Source organism: Neophocaena asiaeorientalis, unplaced genomic scaffold (assembly GCF_003031525.2).
Source record: "Neophocaena asiaeorientalis asiaeorientalis breed wild unplaced genomic scaffold, Neophocaena_asiaeorientalis_V1.1 scaffold46, whole genome shotgun sequence".
NCBI classification, from domain to species: Eukaryota; Metazoa; Chordata; class Mammalia; order Artiodactyla; family Phocoenidae; genus Neophocaena; species Neophocaena asiaeorientalis.
The window spans coordinates 6,618,220-6,643,875 of NW_020175393.1; the positions used below are offsets into that span (position 1 = coordinate 6,618,220).

General features: G+C 46.7%; 1 protein-coding gene across 1 annotated transcript in view; it reads right to left on the bottom strand.

The window, feature by feature from the left end:
• Positions 1 to 25,656, bottom strand: part of KIF6 (kinesin family member 6) — a 374,962-nt gene that overhangs the window by 70,430 nt on the left and 278,876 nt on the right. Inside the window, exon 14 of the mRNA XM_024766060.1 lies at positions 6,399 to 6,507. Within this exon, the coding sequence (XP_024621828.1) occupies positions 6,399 to 6,507 (109 nt within the window). The remainder of the gene's footprint in view (positions 1 to 6,398; positions 6,508 to 25,656) is intronic.

The window sequence follows — 25,656 nt, forward strand, 5'->3', positions numbered from 1 at the left end:
TTCTGATCTTCCCAGGCTGGAGCCTCCTGACTCCTGAGCTTCTAAAAGGGGCACATTCCCATTAGGGATGTGGTCCAGGTGGTTGAACCTGTGCCGACTTTCCCCAGGGGTGCCGCCCTCCTGGACGATATCTGAGGCTGCTGGGAGGAGGCTGGTGCCGGGGAGCCGCTGAGACTCAACCAGTACCACCTGTGAGCCCCTGAGGGTCTCCTACTCCTGGTGCCAAAACATTCCTGTCGGGGAATCTCTGCGTGGCTCCATGTGAGGAGCATATGGTGCTGGGGGCAGTTCCAGAGTGGGGCCCGGCAGACTGCTCTGCCCACCTGCCCGTGCAGAGAAAGCTCTATCTTGGGGCGAGGCCTGGGTTTGGAAGGAAGAAGGAACACAGCGCTCTGGCTGTTCCTTCACAAGCCTGGCTCCCTGTGACATCCAGCCCTCACCCACCCAACAGCACCCACTGTGCGCCAGGCTCTGTCCACAGAGTAGAAACAATTCTCTCCCGTTGGCTTCCACGTTACATCACCCACCGCCGTTTTCTGCCCTCTCTCCCTGGCTGCTGCTTCTCAGTCTCCTGTTCAGGCTTTTCTTCTGCAGCCTGTTCCTTAGATGTTGGTGATGGTCAGGGTTTAGTCTTAGACCCTCTCCTTAAGCTACCTCTTCTCTCTGGGCATTCCATTCGTTCCACTCTAGGCAGTGCCTTCATTGGTCACCTCTAGGGACACCTCCCAGATCTCCATCTTGGCCCTGCTTTATTCCCTGACCCACTATCCAGTTGCCCATTTGATGCCCTGCAGATAATTAAAACCCATGGGATCTAGAGCAGAACTGATGCCCTTCCCTGAAGACCTCCGTGCCTTCCTCCCATCCTCTCTCCTCTCGCTGCACAGCACCCACTCATCCAGGTGCTCATGCCAGTAACCTGCACACCATCCTCTGCCCTGCTCCCCATTGGATCCTTCACTCAGCCCTGGAGTCTCGCCCATTCTACGTCCTCAGTACCTGTCCTGACGTCCCACTGAGCTTCACCCTACTCCATCTGCCTTGGGAAGGAGCTGTCGCTCTCCCCCAGGCCACTTCAACGACTGCTTGCTCAGCTCCCTGCATTCATGCTGCCTGCCTTTGGGCTATTTCCTACCTTTCAGTCTTTCCTGTCTTCTGGTCTGGGGTGATTAACTTAATATGTTGATTATTCATAGAGTGAACAAACATCCAATCTTCTTCCCCATCAGAGAGAAAGACCGTATGTCTGTATAGTCTGTATCTATGCCCTTTCTTTCCTCTGTTGACTTGTCCCTGACATGGTACTTTGGCTGCCTCTGTTATATTGTGATGAAGATCCACCTTTCATTTCCTTTACACTTTTTAAAAATACCGAAACAGAAACTTTCATCCCACTTCCCCATCAAGATGGCTGCCCTCTTGTCTCCCATTAAGCGGTTCCTTCCCTGACTCTCAGGAAGCCGCTGCTGCATTCACCTACTTCTAGGAAGCGGTTCTCATGCAGTTTTCTTGGCTGCTAAGGTTTCTCAAAGTCAAGTTCAAATTGTCATTCTCAAGCCAAAAAGCAGTGTTCTTGAGTACCATTTTTGTGGCCAGCACTGTTTTAAAAAACTGTGGGAGGCTTAGAAGATTCTAATCTAATCTCTTCTCTCAGAGTTCATAATTCTTGTTCAGGAGACAAGGTGTAAATACAAAAAACAAATGGCAAAATAATAAAGGTTAAAACTGGAGTCTAATAGGAACCAGGGAACTCCTATTTGTCATGGACGTTATTTCCAGATGGTGCCGCGAGATTTCTCGCCACTCTTGGTCCAGTTTTCCCGTTGGCGTTAGATTGCTGATTTACTCTCCATCCGAAGGATCCAACTGAGTGAAGGGGTGCTTTTCTTGGTTTACTTCACATTATCAATGCCTTCGTTTCCAATTGTGGCTAATCTCCCCATTTATTTATTCTTTTGTTACTTAATGGGACTCAGTGACAGGGGATTCAGTTTGCATGAAAGATCTACCACAAAAGAAAGTTAGCTGTGTGGTGCCCAGGCACTGGAATTTGCCAAGCATGGAGTTTCCAGCCTCTCTTCATATTATTATATACTATGAGGATGAGTCATGCCTGAAAAATGTAATGATTTTCAACTGCACTTCTACTTGAATTGCCTTCTATTGAGAAATCCGGCTTAAGAATTGCCTCACGTGCTCTAGTTCACCGAAGGGTAAATATCCCATGAATGTGCCAACATCTTGTTTCTGTTGTCACAGGCAGGCAAGCACAACTTTCCCCAGACTGGGGGCAGAGCTGAGATGCGCTAGAAGTTCCCTGTGGGGTAGCAAAGGGTGCCGGCAAGAAGGGGAAGAAATCGCTCCTACTGAGTAACACTGATGTCTGAGCCATTGATGGTCCCCTCCTGCATCTCGGCATCAGCCTTGCACTCGGAGGGAGCTGAGGGAATTCAAAGGGATCTGGGCCACCAATAGTCCCTACATTTGAGCTTAGAAGCTACTTGCCATTGGCTAGCAAGGCTGAGCTGCACCAAGGTTCGTGTGTGGGGTCCTAAGCCCCTCTTTCGTGGACTTTTCCAACAGGACGGCTCAACACCTGAGCCATCGGATGGCAGAGTTCTTTGACGTGAGAAGCGGGGAATAAAGTGGGAGCCCAGGCCTGTGGGTCTTGGTGGCTTAGGATTACCAGAAAGGTAAGGCTTTCTAAGAGGAAGTCTGCTAGAAGTAGGGTTAGGGAACAGCCATTTAACGCCGCCCTGAGGAACACCCCTCTGGCACATGTCTGTATTCCCAGGACCGGTCAGTCCTCCCACAGATGGTCCATGTGGTGCTCCTGGTCAGTAGAGGGAATGGGAGCAAATCTGTGGAAGGGATCAGGGTTACTGCAGACCGTTTTCTAAAGGGAGGCGTGGAAGTCATGCTTTATTTTGATGTCTGCTATGGGAGCACTGGTTGTAGTTATTTGTTTTCATATAAAAACATTTCTCTTTGTCCTCTGCCATCGCAGTTATGAGCATGTAATATCTGATAATTGAATACTCTCCGTGAATGCAAAAAAGTTTCCAATCCTGAGAAAAGAGTAGGCCATGGCTTACTCTCCCCAGTACCAAATATTCCTTTAATAATTGGTAACATTGAACAGATGTAGACATTTTAAAAATGTGGGCTGGCCTCCTGACTTTTCATTTGATTTTAAAAGACTGATTTACTCCTGGGAAAACCTCATCTCAGAGGAGAGCTTTGTGTGAATTTCATTAATTCCTTTGCTTCATGGCCACAAGGAAGATGGGACCACCATTATTACCAGCCCATCCTGTGCGATGTAGATGTATTTGAACCCAAAAGCACATCTGTCCCGTGGGCTGTCAGAACTCTACTATTCTACTAGAGCTAAGTGAGCTCTGTGTTGGAAGCCCACAACATCCTCATCTCTGCCATCCCCTCGACCCACCCCCCGCTGGGAAAAGACCTAAACTCAAGGGTACAAGCCCGATCCTGGAGTCATGCCAATCTAGAACAAGGAAGACAAAGTATTATGTTCTTCCTAAGCCAGTGGTTCTTCAACCTGAATGTGCAGAGGAGTCGCCTGGTAACTGGTTTAACCTGTGGAGTTTTGAGGCTTTCCTGCAGAGGTTCTGGGTCTCAAGGTCTCTGGACAAGGTCTCTGTCTGGCCAGTGTTTTTCAAACCTGGTGGCATGTTGGAATCCTGAAACAAACGGATGCTCAGGCTCTACCTAATTCAGTGAGACTATCTGGGGAGTCAGGCCTAGGCTCTGGTAGCTTTTACAAGCTCCATGGGTCATTTTACTGTGAAGCAAGGGTTACGAGGTGCCCGTATAAGCTATGAAGCCTGAGGTGCGGACACAGCTGAGAGCTCCTCGGAAGTCACTGGACGAGGCAGTTGTCATCCAGCTTCATATGCTTGTCTCCAGACGAACAAGGTGTCCTGCTCCAACACATCCAACTGACTCTGCTGAAAATACATGGCCTGCACCAGGGAGGAAGCATTGGAAAGTCTGTGAAACCCCTGGATTCACAGGCTAAAGTTTGTGTGGATGTGCATATTCCATTCCTCTGGGGACAGAGTCTTCAGTTTTCCCTAGATTCACTTTATCTTCTCCCCACCCCTTGGTTTATTCATCTATCACTTATATCCCATGTTGGGCTCCCATTCTGCTCCCCTCAGAGGCAGCTATTCTTACGGTCAAAGTAGGTGAAAGTATACTTTTTGTTCAGCTGTTTTTGTTTGCTTTGTGTGCATCTGTTTATAATTTACATAAATTGTGTGTTCTTACTTAGCGCTGTCCTTGTTGGTATGTGTGCATTAATCCATCTCCCACCTGCCACATCTGACTCCCCAACATGCAGCCTGCACAGAGAGCTCCCCAGCATTCTATCTCTCGACTTCCCCAGGGATGATGCCCACAATGCCCACAAGGTCTCCAGTGCTCCTTGGCCACAAACAGAGCTGCTGTGAACATCCTCATGTATGTCCCCTCCTGAATCCATGAGAACCTCTCGGGAGATACAGTCGGCCCTCTGGCTCTGTGGGCGGAACCTGTGGATTTGGAGGCCCGACTGTACTACCCATTTTTTATAAGGGACTTGAGCCTGAGCCGTTGGTAACTATGGGAGTCCTGAAACCAATCCCTATAGATACTGAGGCATGATGGCTCAAAACCCAGGAGGGGAACTGCTGGGTCACAGCGGGTGCAGACACCTCTTTGGTTAGGAGGGCTGCTCTGGCCTTCACTGAATTCCTAAAGTGATCTGGGATCCATGTCCCCCAAGTGCAAACGTCACTGGTCAACAGGCTGGGCTGGGCGCTCAATGCTGCTTGCCTTTCCTTTTTTTTTTTTTTGCGGTACATGGGCCTCTCACTGTTGTGGCCTCTCCCGTTGCGGAGCACAGGCTCCGGACGCGCAGGCTCAGCGGCCATGGCTCACGGGACCAGCCGTTCCGCGGCACATGGGATCCTCCCGGACCGGGGCAAGAACCCGTGTCCCCTGCATTGGCAGGCGGACTCCCAACCACTGCGCCACCAGGGAAGCCCTGCCTTTCCTTTTTCTTTTCCCCCACTTCTCCTTCCACTTCTAAATGTATCAGCATCAGCCCATCTTGCTGTGTTTTTCTATTCAGGCTTCCTTCCAGGCTCCCCTCCCTCTGACATTCCCTACTGCCCGGCTCCCTGGAGCCTTGCTTGCTTCTGCCTGAGGCCTACAATCTTGCCCAACTCTCTCCCCTTCTGAAACCAACTTCCCTTCTCCTCAGGCCACTCCCCTTTTTCTTTTACAAATGTCTCCCACCTCTCACGGGCTTTCTGAACACATTGCTCACCCTCTCTCCTTTGCTCAATTCCTTCTCACTTGCCCCTTCCCTCCCAGCGCCCAACCCGTGCTCTTCCAGCTGCCAGCCCCCCATGCACTTGCCTGCTGCCTCCTGCTTGTTTCTTTGGAGCATCTGACACCCCCGACAACACGCTTCTGGGAGCCGTCTCCCCTCTCGGCTCTCAGGCAGGTCTTTCCTGCTGGCTCTTCCCCTCTTCTCAGTCTCCCTCATGGCCTCCTCCCTACCCCCCACCCCTTTCCTTGAAAGCTTTCCCTGTGGTTCTACCCTCCAGGCCCTTGTACTTCCACATGTTTTCCTGAGAGAGCTCATCCCCTTCTCATGCTTCCTTGAAACATTTATAAACATATGACTCTCAAACCTGGATCTCATTTTAATTCAACAAATAGTTTTTAAAAATGTACTGTGTGCTGAGATGCAGTCATATGTGACATATGAGAGTTCGCAGTCTAGAACTCTAGTTTTTGAACTCTAGAGCCACACGTCCAGTTTGAGGACATGCGTCGAATTCATGGATTAGTTGAAACAAATGAGGTACCTCTAACTTTTTTCTAAAGGGTCCAGAACACAGGCTTGCTGGACAACCTGTCAGCAGATGGTGTAGCCTGCTCTGCTTCCGGCCTGGGGAACACACCAGAGGTGTCTGGGTCACAGGATGTGCATGTGAATACTTCCTTTGACCAAGAAGTACAGGACGGCTTTCCTGAGCAGCCAGAGGGCCTAGAGTTCTAAGATGTATCATTTGGTCTGTAGACACTTTTTTCCTTTGCCTTTGGGGCAGTGAAATAGCAATAGAGTCCCAGGCTGATGAGAATTCATGTGAGATGTGAGAACTGTATACAAAGTGCTGTCAGTCACAGCCCTGCTCTAACGTCGCTTACCCAGCAGTAATGGGATGGTGAGGCTTAACGTATGGGAGAGAAGTGTACCAGCCTGGATGTCATTCAACGTGAAACTGCATACACCTTGTGCCTTTTTTTCAGAAATCAATTTTCTCTAGGCTGGCCCAGCTAAGCTTTGGAGGACCAGCTGCTCACCGTGCCAGCCTTACCTCTGCTTCAGAATCTGTTTGCTGTCTTCAATGGTGACGCTGTCAGCATGGTCCCTCTTGAAAATTTCAAAAGCCTCCTGGCGTCCAAATGACATTTCCTCTTTCATCCCTGTTTGGAGACACGGGGAAATGGCCTCAGTCAGAGCATCAGGATCCCATTAATTTCACTGTCGCTTTAGTCAGACTGTAAGGCCAAAGAGGCCCACAGCAGAGAGGCTCCTGACCAGACAGGTGACCCCAGGCTCTTCCAGCTGGCCGACACCAGCCGCCGAGGAGGGCCTTTCAGTGACACCTGCCGCGCCCTGTGGGCCTGAGCCTGGGCATCCACGTGACTCGTGGGGGGTGGAGTTTGGAATGTCTGGTCAGAGGAAATGAAAACCAGAGCGCCAAGCCCTGGATGTCCGGGGACATCTGCAAAACCACTTTCTGCCATCACTCAGGGCCACATTTCTGCCCATTTTCCTGTTATGCCCCATTTTCGTTTTCTGTGAAATTTTACCCTGAATTTCCAGGCATTTAATTAAAAGAAGTATAATCCCAACTCAAAGATTGAGAATCTAGAAAATTCTGCCCTTAGTCTCCATAGAGTGACTCATCCTTGCTACCTGTGTCTAGTGAGAGGCCCCAGTTCTAACTTGAGAGTTAAGTTCTCAATCACAAGATCCGCAAGCGGACTGCGGTGCAGGTTCCTGGCTCAGGTCTAACTTCAACCTCCTGAGTCCCTTTAAGTACTTGATTTTTTTTTTTTTTGTTACGCGGGCCTCTCACTGTTGTGGCCTCTCCCGTGCGGAGCACAGGCTCCGGATGCGCAGACTCAGCGGCCATAGCCCACGGGCCCAGCCGCTCCATGGCATGTGAGATCTTCCCGGACCGGGGCACGAACCCGTGTCCCCTGCATCGGCAGGCGGACTCCCAACCACTGCGCCACCAGGGAAGCCCTCCTGAGTCCCTTTAGCCACTACAGGCCAAGCCTGGGCTTATCTCCTCTGTGCGCCCCCTGTCCCCCCTGTCCCAGAGGCTGGGCGCTGCTCAGGGGCCAAACTCTGAAACCAGAGTCAGAACGGCCAGGGCCCTGGGAGTGAGCAGATGGCATTCCTGCCCCGAAGCCCTCTTCCTCACAGCCTCCCAGGGTGAGGCTCCAGGCAGGTGTGGGTCTGGGACTCCCATGGTGACAGCTGCATTCACAGCTGGATTTTGGATAAATCTATGGAGTCATTTTTTTATGCCTCTGCCCTTGGTTCCCTTTCCTGTATTTTCATCCACTTAACTCTATCTTTGAAGCCCTGGCTGAGTGCTACCACCTCCATGGAGCTTTCTGTGAGGCCCAGACTAAACAAATCCTTCCTCCACTGTGTTTCTGTGACATGCACAGCCCAGTAGACACTGCCACTTCACGTGCCAGCCCTTTCTCATGAAATGCATGTCTCTTAGGAGGTAGAGATAATATTTTTTGTGAGTCCGCAGTGTCTTGCTCAATGCCTGGCATTTAGAAGGTGCTCAACGTATGTCTGTTAAATGAATCGGGTCAGGAATGAACCAGGAGTGATGAGGAGCCTTGCTCTCGTTGCCATAGGAACACAGTCCAGGACTAGAGGGACTCGCTCTGAGACCTAGGGTTCCAGAGGTGCGTTCATGTGGGCCACATACCACATCTTTTGCCTGGAAAAGCCCCGGTGTAAGGAAGTGGACCAGCCCATCTGACACCAATTTAATGATTACTGTTGATAAAAATAGCACCATGAAGAATGTCTGAATGGTGAGGCACACAAAGACACCCCACCCTTTTCCAATCAGAAGCAAATGGGCACATCTCAGTTCTGTCTCCACATCTGCCCCGCACACTCCCGAGTCGGGTGGGCCTGGGAAGGGGTCTGGGCGATGCTCAGAAAGATGAGCCCTGATACGCGAGAGACATTAGCCAGAGAGTGCTTTGGCCCAGCAGAGCCCACCAGGAGCCAAAGGCCTCATTCCACACCTTCTCCCCACCCTAGTCCACGCCCAGCTCTGACAATGTATGCCTTTTATTGCGTCATTTTTATGATTTATCATTTTTATGATTTGTTTTAACCACAGAGGGTAGAGGAATGAGTCTCTCTGGACTAGGGCTGGGGGAGAGGGAAGCTCCACCAAGACTACACTGGAATCCGCCTGCCTGTGGGACCCCCAGATTGCTTCCCACACGGGAGGTAATGAGAGGGCTTCCACCAACCAGAGGCGGCAAGGGTGGAGGTGGGGTGGAGGGTTGTTCAGAAAGCTGCGGCAAAGAAGAAGCATCCATGGCCTTTACTCTCCCAGGCTCTGCTTTCTTTTAGAGCTGACAGCCCAGGGTGACAGCTGGGTGGAGAGGCCAGGGCAAGGTTTCCCCGCACCCATGGTGCCGATACGGCAGTAGGTCCCGGAAGAACTTACAATCAGCTGAAAACCCCACGGGGCCTTCCCTAAGGTGTGGAGGGGTCCAGGCAGTGGGAGCAGAAGGGACAGGGGGCGCACAGAGGAGATAAGCCCAGGAGGGTAGTTTGGGAGCATTTTGCAGAGAATTTTGAAGGTCGTGCTAAGAAATTTGGGGCCAACGCCGTGACATATTATACACAAATCCCCAACTTTCAAAGACTTAAAATTTAGTAAAGTACATATTATGGGATAGTTACACTGGAAGTATTTGATATTTTTGGTGATTTAAAAGGCACTTGGGGTCCTGCAGTGCCATGGGCTTATGCTCAGGAACACGGGATTGGCTTTCCTCCTGCTACAGTGGAGGAAGATTCTGGCATTGGTGTTCTTTGACGGTGATGACCTCAGGTGAATGGACATGAGTGTGACGGCTGTAATCCCAGCAGCTCGTATCCTAAGTGTCTGCTCAGGGAGGTCAAGGTGAGGTGGTGAGGATGCCCATAGACTGAAGGCCAAGAGGCAAAGCCAGGCCTGGAAGCCTACTGGGGCTTCACAGCTGCCACGTGGAGGGTGAGGCTGGGTCCACAGGGAGGGGCACGTGGAAGGAACCCCACAGGCAGCTGCGGTGTGTGACCCCGGCTCCACCTCCGTCCCACTCTTGTCCATTCCCGTTCTGCTGGCTCAGAGCCCATATCCAGCCCCTTTTGGACTGTGCTAATAGACCAGTTCTCACTCCAGTTTGGGGCCAGCCACTAAGCTAATCAGCAGCTTTTTATTGACTGAAGAGATGCCTCCACCTCCCTTTCCCTCTCAGGGTTTGCAAAACAGCTCTTTCTCGTCTGGCGAGCTCTTGCCCCTAAGCACACATCGTGCACTAAAAACACCAGGAGCCGTGGAGCGCGCAGTGACTGAGGGCTCACTTCGCTATGAGATTATCATCGATTTATTTATTCTCTCGATAAGTATTTATTCATTTTGTTTATTCACGTGCTAGGCATGTGACAGAGATATAAACTTGAAGGAGAAGATTACAGCATGATCCTTGCCCTTAAAGAGTTCAAAATCTAGTAAGGGAGAAAGAAAAGTGAACAAGTAATTACAAAGGAGCTGCTGCTTGCTGTAAGGGAGGCGTGTTGTCCAGCACTGAGCGGCGGGGAGGGAGGGAGGGCCGGCTCTGTCAGGGAGTGTGTGAAGGGTCCTGGAGATGAAGCGGCACTTGCGAGCTGGAGAAGTGGAAGAGATCCCAGGAGGAGCGGTCAGAGGAGTGTGGATGAACAGGGCAACTGGATTAATATGCGCGGCTCTGCCACCTGATAGGAATGACCTTTGGGTGACTGAGAAATGAATTTTTTGCATACCTGACGCTAAGCATGGTGCCAAGTGCTTTCTTACATATTATTCCAGTTAAACTTGTTCGTGATCCCTGGTCATAATTTCATTTTACAGAGGAGGAAACTGGGGCTCACTTAAAGAAATGGTTATAAAGGGGTAAAAAATTGCCCAGCTTTCCGAGGAAGGTAGACCCGCTTTTAGACCAGTTTTTCCAGGGAAAAGTATGCCTGATAGAGGAAGCAGGTGGTGGGCCTCCAAATGATCTGGTAGAAATAGATTTACCCACGGGATTGTACTCTTATTAGTGCCTATCTTGTCTAAAACTTTTAAGTCTTTTTTTACAGTATCACAGAAAAAACAGAACCATGAGTTTTGTTCACTGTTTGCAAAGTTCACTTCATATGTTTTTTTTTTTTTTTTGCGGTACGCGGGCCTCTCACTGCTGTGGCCTCTCCCGTTGCGGAGCACAGGCTCCCGACGTGCAGGCCCAGCGGCCATGGCTCATGGGCCCAGCCGCTCCGAGGCATGTGGGATCCTCCCGGACCGGGGCACGAACCCGTGTCCCCTGCATCGGCAGGCGGACTCTCAACCACTGCGCCACCAGGGAAGCCCCTACTTCATATGTTAATATGTTCTGTTAGTGTGTCTAGAATTTGTAAGCACCATGAGGGCAGGGGTTTTTGTCAGTTTGGTTTGCTGCAGTCTTGCTAGCACCTGGATAGTACCTGGCACACAGGGGGAACTCAATCAAATATCTTTTGAATGAATGAATGAGTGAATGTATGTTTTAGATACTTAGTATTGTTCCTTTTAGGACAGGGCACTGTGACGCGATGGTGGAGGAGAGGCACGCACCCACTGCTCTCCCTCTCTCCGCCATCACGCTATGGGGTGGGTCCCTGTATGGTGTGATTTTAGAAACCCAACACCATCTTCTCCCCACTACATGTTACCATTAGAGGTGAATTTCAACTCCAAGAAGCTTTTATAAAAAAACAAATACTCTTGAAGGCATCTATTTTAGGGCTAGCAAAGAAAAACTCCATGATTTCTTGACAATTAGCTAAGAGGTTCTGCAAAGATGAGGCATAAGATGGTGTCTCAGGCTGGTGCCAGAATCAGGGGGATCTGAGCTTGCAAGGGAAGATGGATATACTTTCCCCCAACTTTGTTGAGTCTGTCAAACTCAGAGGCTCATCAGCTTTGGCCCTCAGGAGTTCTGATTTGCCATGCCCACTTCTAGTTCTCAGTTGTTTCCTTTTAGTGAATTTCAGTCATAGGTCCCAGTGTTAAATCCCAGAAAATATGGATGACTCAGAGAAGCCTGCTGGCTTGCTGAATCACAGGACTGTTTAAAACCTAAAGGAGAGTAAATAAAATATCACAGGGTAGTATAAAATTTCAAACAAAACAAAGCAAAAACCAAAACCCAAAAAAAACCCTAAAGGAGAGGAGTTTCTCAGTCTCAGCACCAAAATAGGACATTACAATTCTGGGCTGCGAGTTGGATGGAAAATATTTCCAAGTCCTGAAGGTACAACCTCTTCTGGATTTTGATACCTATTAAAGAGCACTTAGATAGAAACAGCAGTCAATGAGGTACCCTCCAAATTAGCCTTGGAGTTGGGTTTCTGGAAATGATAGGCACCCAAAGTTCTTAGGTACTGGTCCCTAACACATTTCTTAATGCTCTTTTTTTTTTTTTTGCCATCCTGAAATTTGGTTCCTTATTTTTCTAAAGAATACAAATCAGTCCTTTTGGAAGTCCTCCCTGCCCCCAACACAGGGCCCCATGGAAACCAAATGGAAAGAAAAAACAACGGAAATGGAGAGTTTATGCTGCTGCCGTTGGGCCTGCTGTCTGATTTCCTTTAGTCTGGGGCTCCTGGGCCAGAGCTCATTTTCCTGGCTGCCCCCAAACAACCTACTACTGCTTAAGCTATTGCTTAAAAATTGACAGGAATAAAATGATGGAGAGTTGTGTTATTCAAGCTGAAAAATTATTTGCTAATCAGGGCCAAAAATATATTTTCCTTGGGAAGGACATTTATTCATGTGGTACCTCACTTCCTTCTGACTGAAGAAGGAAAGAGAGAAAAAAAGACCAACAGGGAATGAGGAAAAGTGAGAGATGGGGTGGATTCCAAGGGGAGTGGGGGTGTGAACCCACCGTTTGGGACTAAAACCATGAGAAGACTCAGAGCTGGGAAGGGACATTCAGGGCTCAGGCAGGGAGAAGGCTGGTACGAAGGGGATGATTACACTCTCTGTGGCTTGGTAGCAGAAGCTTTCGAAACCAAAGATAAGGGAATGGCTTTGATATGTAGTGTTATGATGAATACCTACAATATGTAGACCACGGAAGTGCATACAGGAATGAGAAGCAACAGGTAGGGATAGAGTGTGATTTTTTGGTATCTGATATAAGTTCTATATGCACTGAAATTTCTCAGTAAGTGTTGACTTAGGTGAAATATACAAAAATAGCCTCCCACAAATAGCCAGAAGAGAATTCCATCCTCTAGTGTGTGGAGAAATTAGAATGAATGGGCCAACGGGAGGGAAAGGAACGAAGACTGTAGATGACAGGAAGGGATAACTTATCAAGGTGGCATGAAACATATAGGTCAGGAGGGATAGGAGGACCAAGGGAAAGGTCAGTGGTCCAGCTTTCTTGGGAATGGTGTCCGCGGGGCCATAGAGAGGAAGTGATGGCTTCAGGCTGAAACTCGGGTGAAGGACAAGTCAGCAGCTTCTAGCATGGAGAGCAAAGGGTCTTTTGATGCTGGACTGAATGAACTCATGAGATCGGGAGGTGCTAAAGGATGGACCATCTCCCAGAAAGATTAGAAAGGACATCTGAGATGCTGTTTTCATTGTCCTCCCCACCCCATCTGTGGGGTAGATGCTGTCATCTAGGAAGGAGGAGGTTTTTGGAAGTTACATGAAAGACAGAGATGGCACATATGTAGCTCCCATGTTCCCACTTTCCTTCCTCACACCCATGGAAGACATTGCTAACCAATCATAGCATCCTTTGCTGGGGAACTTAATTATAGCACTAGAGTTGTCAGCATAGCTCTTCAGGCAGCCTCTTCCAGTCAATCATCCCTGGCATAGAAGCTCTTCCTGTAATAGATGGCTCCCCCATTACTACCCAATTAAATGACAGCTGCTGTTACTTGCATCATTCCTGTGCTTTAAGGGAAAAATGGCTGCCTTCTTCCATCACCTTAGGGGCTGACATGAAGTTAATTTTCCCCAGGGAGTGGCATCAGTGCCCCGAATCACTGAGAGTGGCCGTCTGGGAGGAGATGCTGAGGAGCGCTCTATTCATGTCTCTCCACTGCCAGGGTGGTGGAGGTCACCACAGGAAGTGCCATGTGCCATGGCTCTGTTTACTTTAAGGGCCAGGAGCAGCTCATCTACAATTTGTGGGGTTGCTGGGTGGGTACAGCAGGGTATGGAATCAGAGGATGAAGGCAAGACAAAACCACTTAGCCACGGCCAAAGTGACTACAGATGTGAAGACCAAAGAGTAGATCTTTTGGGGGTGACCAAGGACACTTGCCCAACCTGCTTCTCCCTTTTGATTGACAACTTCTGGAATGGGTTGGTGCCCCAAAGGCTTTGGGGTCAAAAGCCTATGTTCAAACCAGGTGATACCACCTGGGCTAAAGTCCTCAGATTAGGACTTGCCTTGGAGTTTCCTAAATGGCCGCATGAAAGATGTCAAAGGAGAACCTTTAATTAGTAGATTCTTAGAGCTGGCTTGGAGCAGGCTGAAGCATGGCAGGCTTGGCAGGAGCTCTAGAGAGTGGAGTGAAGGGAAGATCCAAAGTGGAAAGCCACTGAAACCTTAGGAGACCCACCCCATGGTGGCACCACATCTAAATAAATCAGATGGGTTCCTGACTCCTGGTGCCAGAAATCACACATCCCACTGGCAACCTACCAGGCCCAGCAGCACAGACCATGTAGGCTGGATAGAATGAAGGGGCAGCGCACGAGGCAGGCTGTGTTTCCTTTTTGTCTTGGTACCGGGGTTGATTCACCCTCCTGATGCGGCTGTGTCCTGGATGTGGGCCTGAGAAGGTGAAGAAAGGTCCCATGTGCCAGCCCAGCGGACGGGCTTGGAGCCCCTGAAAGAAGGGCAGCTGCTTGAACATAGTTGCCCATTTCCAGCAGTAACATAAAACCTTCAGACAATAGTCCCAAGATCATCTGCCGAAAGCTAACCTAACCCAGCATCTCTGGGGTTTTTATTTTGTGAGTGTTCTCATTCAGGACAAAGTGCCCATGTGGGTTGCTTAGCGAGATCTGTGGATAGACACAGGCATGGAGCTTGGAGAGCAGCCTGGGTCATGTTGGCATTTCTGCGTTTTGGAGTTCACCCAGGAATCTGGAGGCCAGCGATGTTTCCACGAAATAAGACATCATCCTGCAGCTCCTGCTGCCAGCCTAACCTGGACCTATGGGGTCTTTTTCATCGATTTCAACCCACGGATGTGGCAGCCCGAAAGGGCCTTGGGGTCTCATTCCATGCCCAATATTTGGACCAACCTTGGGAATCATGTGCGTTCTAGCCCTTTGTGGGTTAAAGGGCAGTTGACTGAGAGGCCCACTAAACAGAAAGGTAGCATTCCTCTTCAGCTTAGAAAGAGGCTCCAAATTCTGTGGAATCTGAAAAATACCGGATTCCCTGAGTTTGACATGTCTTGACCACTTCCAAAGGCCATGGTTAATAGGATTCTGTTGCCTGGTCACCACCCTGATGAGTTTGGTTCTTGTGTCAGCCTATGCTTTGGGGACAGTGGCTAAAGCTGAGTTCACATGTCCTATTGTCTGAAATGAGGCAAGTTTTCTATGTATGCCTAAATTAGGAATAAATTCCACTCGTCTCAAATTTATTTTGATACATTTAAAAAATAGAATTAAAGAATTACATTCTAGCCGAATAGCAAAATTCTCCTTCCCTGAAATGTATGTGGATTTAGATAAAATTCTGTTTCCCTGGCTTGGAAATAAGTATAAGTCAAAATGGAGTTTAGATATGCCAGCGTTCATTCTTTGGGGAAAAAAAGGAAGGGGGAAATTATTTTTTGTGTGTGTTTTCTACGTGACAGGCACTGTTCCATAGTTCATAAATATTAACTCAGTTAATCTTTACAATAACTCTACTGGTGGTGGTGGGGAGCTAATGCTTACTGAGAACTCTGTGCTACGGGTATTATACATGTTGTCTCATTTAATTCTCACAGTGACTCTGTCAACTACGCAGTATTGGGCCCAGTTTACAGGTAAGGTAACTGAGGTTGAAGGAGGTTAAAAGTGACCCCAACACAACAGTTAGTAAAATGGCAAAGCCATAACTTGATTCCAGGTTTGTCTGACTCCAAAACCTTCTCTTTGCATATAGTGTTGCTAGATGGAAATCATTTGCCAGGTAGAAATGATCTCATAAGTACCAGCAAACCACTGAGGTCAGACTGATGGAGTCAGGACTCAGAGGTGGTAAAGAGAAAAAAGGCAGTTTTTGGAGGGTTGTGAGCTGGCATGTGGACTGAAAACCATGAACGCATATGGCAGCTCAGAAGAGTTGGGGAGATCTTTGTGAAGGGGAAACAGGGAAGGCACCAGGTGGCTGGGAGGAGCTACTTCACCTGGGGACCTGTGGGGTGGGGTAAGGATCAGAGGTAAAAGGGGAGTTGGCTGACTTGTGGTGAAGCCTTGACTCTCTATGAGGACTTTGTTAGTTAGCCAATTACGGCTGGACCAGTTAAATAGTTATCTTTCCCTCAGGTATACGGAGCTTGTGTTCAGAAGGGTCTCCATGATAAAAAGAATTTATGCACTTAAGACGGTTTTGTTGGACTGAGCAGGAGGGATACTACAGGGAAGAGAAGAGAAGGGGCAGGGTCCAGGTTCTCAGAGTGTGGACTCGGCAGAAAATAAGCTCCCACCCCAAAAGAGCAACAGTCATGAAAAAGAGGTGAAAAGGATCTAGGAGGCCATCATTTTCCCTTTGACCTCTCTGCATCCTAACTGCTTCTTTTCTGGAAAACATCTCATTCTTTAAATGAAACATCTGTTTGTTCCCTCAGGCAGTGAGTCAGTGGGTGAGGCAGACCATCTGTTAACAAGTACTGAGCATCTATGCTATCGACAGCCCTCTCCCATGGCTCGTTACAGATAAATAGAAGAGCCGCTGCCCTTGGCCTTAGGATAGAAAGCAGTGGGAACATGGGAAGGTCAAAGCTTACGTTACAAAGCAGGAGAGCACCCGAGACAGGGCACTGAGAGTAACGCGGTACAGATGGTGCGGGTGGTTGCACAGGCACAGAGGGGCTGGTCAGACTGCAGAGGGGCTCTTGGAGGAGCGTTCCTTCTGGGGCAGGTTTTAGAGGAACCGAGGGGCAGGAGCTAGAGGAAAGGAGCTCGGCCTGGTGCAGAGCCTGGCTGGGAGTACCTGGGCGTTTCCTTGGGCTGTGGGGGAATTGGGGCTCGAGGGACCACTAGGTGCAGACACCACACTCCTCACTACTTCCCTGCTTGCCCAGGAATCCCCAGGCAGAGGCCACTGGAGTTTTCCACACCTACTCAGGGAACTCTCCTTCCCTCACATGACTGAGGAAGAATACTGGCTTTAGCGTGTAACCTCAGTGTTCCTCCTGTCCAGTGGCTGCAAAAAGGAAACAGGATTTGGAGTGAGAAGCCGTGGGATTGAGTGCTGGCCTCACTCTAGCTGTGTGACCTGGGTGGGGTCTGCCATTTAAATTGCTCCCAGTCTCAGCCTCCTCATCTATAAAGTGAGGCTAACAGAACTCATGTCTCTTAATGTAACTGTGAAGGGGTAATGAGAGGAGGTGCCACGAAGTGCATAGCTAGCTCCCTTTTAAAACTACTGAATACCTTTTTTTTTCCTAACATCTTTATTGGAGTATAATTGCTTTACAATGGTGTGTTAGTTTCTGCTGTATAACAAAGTGAATCAGCTGTACATGTACATATATTCCCATATCCCCTCCCTCTTGCATCTCCATCCTCTCCCCCTAATCCCACCCCTCTAGGTGGTCACAAAGTACCGAGCTGATCTCCCTGTGCTATGCAGCTGCTTCCCACTAGCTATCTATTTTACGTTTGGTAGTGTATATATGTCCATGCCACTCTCCCACTTCTTCCAGCTTACCCTTCCCACTCCCCGTGTCCTCAGGTCCATTCTCTACGCCTGCGTCTTTATTTCTGTCCCGCCCCTAGGTTCTTCAGAACCAATTTTTTTTTTTTTAGATTCCATATATATGTTAGCATACGGTATTTGTTTTTCTCTTTCTGACTTACTTCACTCTGTATGACAGTCTCTAGGTCCATCCACCTCACTACAAATAACTCAATTTTGTTTCTTTTTATGGCTGAGAAATATTCCATTGTATATATGTACCACATCTTCTTTATCCATTCCTCTGTCGATGGACACTACAGGATCTTACGTGATTTCTGTCATAGAGTGTTCTGCCTATGTTTTCCTCTAAGAGTTTGATAGTATCTGGCCTTACATTTAGGTCTTTAATCCATTTTGAGTTTATTTTTGTGTATGGTGTTAGGGAGTGTTCTAATGTCATTCTTTTACATGTAGCTGCCCAGTTTTCCCAGCACCATTTATTGAAAAGGCCATCTTTTCTCCATTGTATACTCTTGCCTTCTTTATCAAAGATAAGATGGGTTTATCTCTGGGCTTTCTATCCTGTTCCATTGATCTATATTTCTGTTTTTGTGCCAGTACCATACTGTCTTGATTACTGTAGCTTTGTAGTATAGTCTGAAGTCAGGGAGCCTGATTCCTCCAGCTCTGTTTTTCTTTCTCAGGATTGCTTTGGCTATTCGGGGGCCTTTTGTGTTTCCATACAAATTGTGAAATTTTTTGTTCTAGTTCTGTGAAAAATGCCATTGGTAGTTTGATAGAGATTGCCAGCAATCCTTTACAAATATGCTTTACATCTCTTTATTTCTCCTGGTCTCTTTTTAATCCCAACCTAAGGCACCACCTTTGCTCACCTGGACTGTCTCCTAACTGCTTTGCTAAGCTTCCATCTTACTTTCCTATGATGTTTTCCTCACATAACAGCCTGAATGATTTTCTAAGAACACAATCATGTCACTCCTCTGCTTTAAATTTTCTAGTGGCTTCCTGTGGCCCCTGAACACGCCCCAAACTCCTCAGCCTGGCAGGCCTCACATCATCTGGTCTCTGCCTACATGTCTCCCTCCCCACGCCCCACTCACATCTCCTTTCCTCGTGCCTTCTTGGCTCACTGGTCTTCTTTCAGATCCTCATATATGTCAATACTATTCTTATCTCTGGGCCTTTACACTTGCTGTCTGTTCCTTTTGTCTGGAATGTTCTTTCCCTGAACATTCTGTATGACTATCAACTCCTTATTCAGTTCTTAGCTCATATGTCAGCTCCTTTGGGTCCCCAACCCAGCCCAATTTTTTCCTACCCTGTTATTCGGTTTTATATCCTTTCTAACATTTGTCACCATCTGAAACTACAGATATGTATGTATTGTGTGGACTGAAAACTCCATATAGGCATATCTATCTTGTTCGCTGCTCCTTCTCTGGTGCTGGGAAGAAAGGAAAAAAGGAAGGAAGGAAGAAGAAAAGAAGGGAAGAAGGAGGGAAGGAAGGTAGGAAGGAAGTGAGGGGGAGAGGAGGGAGGGAGGGAGGAAGAGAGGGGTCACAGTCTTATCGGAAATAGGTCCCCCTAACAGGCACGAGATTTGCACCCTTATCCTGCCTTCCACTTCAAGGCCAAACTGACTCCTATGAAGACTCCCAGGTTTGAGCTCCCTCCTCTTTGTATCCACAATCAGAATACTTAAAATGACCCTTCTTTCCCAGGGACCTGCCTGGGTGAACTTCCACAGGCCCTTGCTAACCCATCCCCTGAGTAACTGCATCACCTCACTCTCCTGCTATCTCTCTCTCACTGAGTTTTCACTTTTTGTGGTTGTTTTTATTTTCTGAATATTAAACCTAGAACTAATGATTTCTAAAGGGAGCCAAACTGTACGTCACATGTAAGTGGCGAGGGGCCTGTAAGAACAGCTCTCATTCCCTTCCCTGGCAAGACCTTCCTTTTCTAAGACAGAGAAATGAGAATCTATGGGGCTATCTAGCATCATTTCAGAATGTGATAGGGTCATCCAAGTTAATATCTGTGTCTGGCATTCATACGTCCTCAACAGGGAGAAGTAATTTGCTATTGTGAACCATTTGTATTCAGCCATTCAGGAAAGTTTCTGAAGAATTTTTCTTTCATAGGTGCATTATCCCATAAGGATTCAGAAAGGAATATAGTTGATGCAGAAGGCAAGTCCTGAAGATTTAAACCCCCATGTCTTTGCCTAATGAGGTAAGAATATGTAAAAGGTATTATTGGGCTTCCCTGGTGGTGCAAGTGTTTGAGAGTCCGCCTGCCGATGCAGGGGTACACGGGTTTGTGCCCCGGTCCGGGAAGATCCCACATGCCGCGGAGCGGCTGGGCCCGTGAGCCATGGCCGCTGAGCCTGCGCATCCAGAGCCTGTGCTCCGCAACGGGAGAGGCCACAACAGTGAGAGGCCCGCATACCACACACACACACACACACACACAAAAAGGTATTCTTTTACTACTCCTAATTATCACGATATAGCTTGCCCATTGCCAAAAATTTGGGAAATAAAGAATGGTATAAAGAAGCAGGAAAAAAAAATCACTCACAATCCCTCCACCTCTGTTTTTTCTATGCTTTGCTTTATTACATAGTTAAGATGATAATGTATATACAATTATGTAATCTGTTTACTTATTTCACTTAAAATTATGTCACAACCCTTTATTCTAAGTCATTAAATTCTTCATGAATATTACCTTTTACGGTTATATCATTTCATCATTATAGTCCATTCCCTAATATTGGACTTATACGTTATTTTATATATATGCTCTGTAAATAATGCTGCAGTGAAGATCTTGGTGTATAAATTTTACTCCACATTTAATTACTTATTTTCTTAGTTAATTAATACAACTAGTATTTACGGAGTGCCCACTATATCCCAGTTACTGTACTTAGAGCAGATGAACAAAGGTCTACTTCCTTGGAGAGCGTACATACTCCTGAGGGTGTACAGACAAGAGGAGCAAATAAATCCATATACTGATTAGCTCTATGAGGAGAGGTGATGCAAAGTAAGGGGACAGAGGGAGATGAATGACGGGGGAGGCGATTTTCCTCAGGAGGGTTAGAGGAATGTCTCTCCGAGGAAGTGGTATTTGCACAAAGACATTTTGGATTATTTCTGTAGGTTAGATTCCTAGAGGGAGTTTCTGAATTAAAGTTCTTGCTTTCTAGGAAGCCGGTTTACTCCCTGACAGTTCTGGAAGAAATCACAGTTGTAGAAATGCACCCTACTAGGGCATGATCTTGATGAGCAAGTTACTTAATTCCTCTATTCCTTAGTTTTCCTGTGTGAAATGGAAATAATCACACCTGTTTATGTACACTGTGTGTGTGTGTGTGTGTGTGTGTGTATGTGTGTGTCACGGGGGCGGCAGGGCTGCGGGTGGCCACAGGGAAGGGATGTTAAGGTTCTTGCATCCCAGGGGAACGAGGGCAGGGAGCAAACGCTTGTCTGTGAAAGGGGAGAGATCAGGTTGTTGAATGTATGCAGGGCATTCCAGTTGATGAAAGCGTAGCTGAAAGAGGGTTCTGGAAGGTGTGGCATGAATCCTTACTGTGTCTAACACGTATCAGGTGGTCAGTAATGTATTTTGAAGGAAAGGAACCCAACCTCTCAAGAAGAGCTGACTGACAGAAGGAAAGGTCTTAAATGACTGGTCACGTAGCAGTGCCCTCTGCCTCATGATTTGTCAAGAAGACACTACAAAGACAGCCTCTTTTCATTCACGAGTCTGCAAATAGGTGGCATCCTCAGTTTTCTCAATCACAAAATGGAGCTAGTAATGTCTACTTCATAGGCTTGTTTGGGGGATTAAGTGGGCTTGAAATATGGAAAGAACACAACGCTGTGACTTGTTCACAGTAGTTATAAATGCTTGTTTTTCTCCTTCAACTTTGTATAATTAGGTGGGAAAGGATCTGGGATAGTGAGAGGTGGGACAGTGGTGTAAAGCACCCAGAGGGCTCTAAGTAAACCTCAGCCCCGAGAACTGGATAGTTTATTTGCTTATGCACCAGCGTTTGGGTTGTATCCTTTTGAGTTCTCAGATCTGCAGTAATAAAATCATTTTGTTGCATAAGACAATTAATATGTGCTAATGTGGACAAAAAACTCCCAGGAAGGAGTTTCAAGGCCTTGGTTGATGGCTGATGGTAAACAAAGTTACCAAAGGCATGCACTGTAGCCTCATACATAAATGCTTTCCTCATCTAAAATGATTAACCTAATTTGGAAAACAGCTCAAATCACATATTTCCTTTGGGTCTTTCCAGCAGTTTTCCCTTGGGCTCCAGTCCCTCCACCTCCACAGGTCCTGCTGTAAACTCTCTGCTGTGTCTCTCCCTCCTCCATCAGACCCTTCTCATCCAGGCGAGGCTCTTTGTAAGATGTGCCCGCCTGGGGACCTGGCGGACCCTGCTTGGGTCGTGCATATTTGTATGGGGTGGGACACACATGTGACATGCCCGCTACTATCATCCTCCCCTTTCCCAAACTCCAGGGATGTCCAGGGGATTCCTCACTCTTGAGGCATCCAGGGGAGGCCACAGATCGTCTCCATCTGCTGCTGGCCTCGTGGCTCCTACTTGCTTTTCTCTTCCCCTGTCTTTGCTGCAATCTCTTCACGTGGTAGCAGCATGTAAGCGGCTTTTCTCAGTACTTGCAGTAATAGCCTTTGTCTGACTTCTTCCTTCACTGTTTAGTTTTCTTTTTATAACCCTGCCTTTTCTTTAAGCCAGAAGCAGAATTGGATTGTGGAAAACAATGCCAAGGGCTTGGGGCCCTGATTTCTGCCATCTGCTATGGCAGGAAGAGGCGGGGGAAGGAAAGGGTGCTAAAAGTTAAGTAGCAGGATGAAGAAGAATCTCAGTTTGATTTGCTTAAAAGCTTCTCGCATTGGCATTCATCTGTGGTGGAAAATGTTCACTGGCAGATGCTCTAGGACCTGGTTAACTGTTTGTAGTTCACGTGGCTGGGTAGACAGACTGTCCCTGCTGCCGGGGCCCAAGAAGCTGCCTTCCACTTCACTGGGTCCGCTAATGAGCTTTGGGTTGCCTTGGTCAGTAATTTGCTCTCTGGAGACAAAGAATGCTAAGAGTGAGCAGGCTGAAAGGCCCTCTGGCTGGGCTCCCTCATGTTACAAACAGCCAGTCTTTGAACTTGTAATTATGAGTCATGGGGCTCCCAGTCTGGTGCAAAAGTGACTCATTTTAAGCAAATTATCAGTGTTTTCCCTATTACCAAATGCTGTGATCAGCCATTCTGTATATATAAAAAAAGGAACCGTTTTATTAAAAGAGCAGGATGTGTGGAAGGAGAACGAGCTGCACTATGCTTTCCAGACGTATGGACCCAAGTCAAGCTCAGGCCCAGTGTGAGCCAAGCAGCAAAATAAAGAGTAAAAATGGCACAGAAAACAAACGAACAAAGAAAACTCATTTCAGAACAGATGCAAAACCAACTCTAAGCCAGCAGCATACGATTCCTATAATGCTATGATTCCTGGACATTCTCCCCTGCCCTCCTTCCAACTCACTTGGACCTACTGGAATCGAGGTCAAGGAAGAAATACCCATCTTTGGGTCAATTTAACCACAATGTTGTTAGAGAGTCATTGATGATAGATGCCTCTGAGTTGCCCAAAGCTAGTTACTTAGACAGATGGACTTACAGACACAGCAATCATAGTAAATAAATGTGATCTAGTGATGAGTCTGTGGTGGAAGGAGAATTCCACGGCCTTCTGTCCTAGAGCCCTCTCCTGAGGACACCTGCTATGTTAACGGTCTTTGGCTCAGGAAACACTTGAAATGATCATTGCCCCTTAGTCAGTTGCAAGAGTAGTAGCTGATCTGAAAAGACAATTTTTCTTCTCTGATGCCTTGGGTATGATGAACAATTCCCAGGACCGCAATAAGAGGAAATGGGCCCAGGTTTGAAATTTCTAATTAACACCTTTACATAGGTTTCTCATTCACCTACACCACTGTAGGAAGATTCCATAAGCTACATGGGGAACTTGGCTCTGAGCTAAATTGTCTGACTTACAACCTTTCCAAATTATTTTCAATTTAAAACTGCCTCTCTTGGGATTTCCCTGGTGGTCCAGTGGTAAAGAATCTGCCTTACAATGCAGGGGATGCAGGTTCAATCTCTGGTTGGGAACTAAGATCCCACATGCTGCAGGGCAACTAAGCCCGCATGCCACAACTACTGAGCTCGCCCGCCTCAACTAGAGAGCCTGTGTGCCACACACTACAGAGCCCACGTGCTCTGGAGCCTGTGCACCACAACTAGAGTGAGAAAATTCGCACGCCACAACTAGAGAGAAGCCCGCATGCTGCAATGAAGAGCCCACGCGCCATGATGAAAGATCCCGCGTGCCATAACTAAGATCCCACGTGCCGCAACTAAGACCCGACACAGCCAAAAATAAATAAAATAAATAAATAACAAATAAATCTTTAAAAAAAATCTTTAAAAAACTGCCTCTCTTGTTTTTTGAGAACTTTATTTCTCACCCCTTGCATAGAAACCATATACCAAAAGACTATTTTTGTATGTTCTCAAATCCCCAAAAGAAAATCCATTAATCAGTCACTCAATGTTTATGAAATATCACCTTCTAAGCATTCTGCTAATCATACCAATTGATAAAGAATCAGCAAGAGCCATAAAAAGTAAAGGTGGAAGATAATAGTCAGCAGTCATCTCCTAATTGACAATTCCAGTACCTGTTTTCAATTTTCATACCTCTTGACCTCTCTGCAGTATTTAAATATTCCTTAATTATTAAAATTTTCTTCTCTGCCATTTTGGCGTAGTTCCCTCCTTATTCTCCTGCCATGTCTCTGACTGTTCATTGTGAGCCTCCTTTACTGGCTGCTACACTGCATGCCCACCTAAGGAGGAAGTCAGTGGGGATGCAAAGGAAGTGTTGAATTCTGCGGACATTTCTGATGGAACACGATGACATATACTATGTGAGTCTATGTTAGAACGCTTGAGTTGCAAATAATGGAAAGTTAAGATTGAAGATGGCTTTAAAAAATGGATAGTATTAGTTCAGGTAACTGAAAAATGCAAAGGCAATGCTGGTTTCGGGCACTCTTTGACACAAAGACTCAAAAAGCAAAAGAAAGAAAAGGTTGATCTGAGGAAGTCACTCAAAACGCAGCACAGACATCTAAAGAGATGGAAAATATGAAAGAGAGACAGTGATGTGAAAGACAGGGTAATAAGACCTAACCCATGCCTAATAGGAGTTTCCAAAGAAGAAAACAGAATGGGGGAGAGTCGATATTAAAAGAGATAATGGCTTTGCATTTTCCAGAAATAATAACTATGTGGATCCTGGTATTCAGGAAGCACAATAAATCCTGGGCAGGAAAAATAAAAACAAAACTCATTCCCTAAACAGAATATTGATACCAAGAGCACCAAAGACAAGAATCTGAAAAGTAGCCAGGGGTTTTAAAAGGCGTATTACTGACTAAAGAATGGCAATTAGATTTACAGCAAACTTCCCAATGATAACAATGGAAACAAAAAGACAATAAGATAGTAGCTTTAAAGTTTTCAGAGAAAATATGTACCAACCTAGAATTCTATATTCAGCTAAATTGCCGTTCAAATGTGGGAGATAGAATGCTTACTCCCCTCTCCACTTTTATGCAAAGCCCAAACTTTAGCATCAATTCCAAGCAATCTTTACTCCAGCTACGCACAATTTTTCACCAGTGTCCAAACACACTGTATCTTCTCAGGACTTCGGGCTTTTGCAATACTGCCTCTTTGGCTTGGAATGCCCTTTTCCACATGGCAGGCACCAACTTATTCTTCTATTTTATTTCATGAAGAAAAATGTTGAATGCATAAGAAAGAAGGAAGATGTAAGAAGAAATAGTAAAGACAAGTAAAGTTAAATAAATAAGTAAATTAGGAGGATAAATCTAAATAAGTAGTGCCTGTATATAACAATATTAATACTATTTGTTAATTTGGAATAAAGGAAGAATAAAAGTAAATCTAGTAATATATTGGACAACAATAATGTTTAAGATAGAGAGTGCTTTGAATTAAAATGTTCTAAAGTTCTTTTGTTTAGGAAGGGGTAGAACTATTAACTAACTTTTGATTTCACAAAGTAAAAATTGCTTGTTAAATTTGAGAATAATAGAAATAGCATATAAAATGTCCAAGCCAATATAGAAAAAATAGAGGAAAAAGCCCTCAATAAATCTACTGGAAGTAGGAAAGAAACAAAAGAAGCAAAGACAAATGATAGTGAATGGAAAGGATAAATTAAATA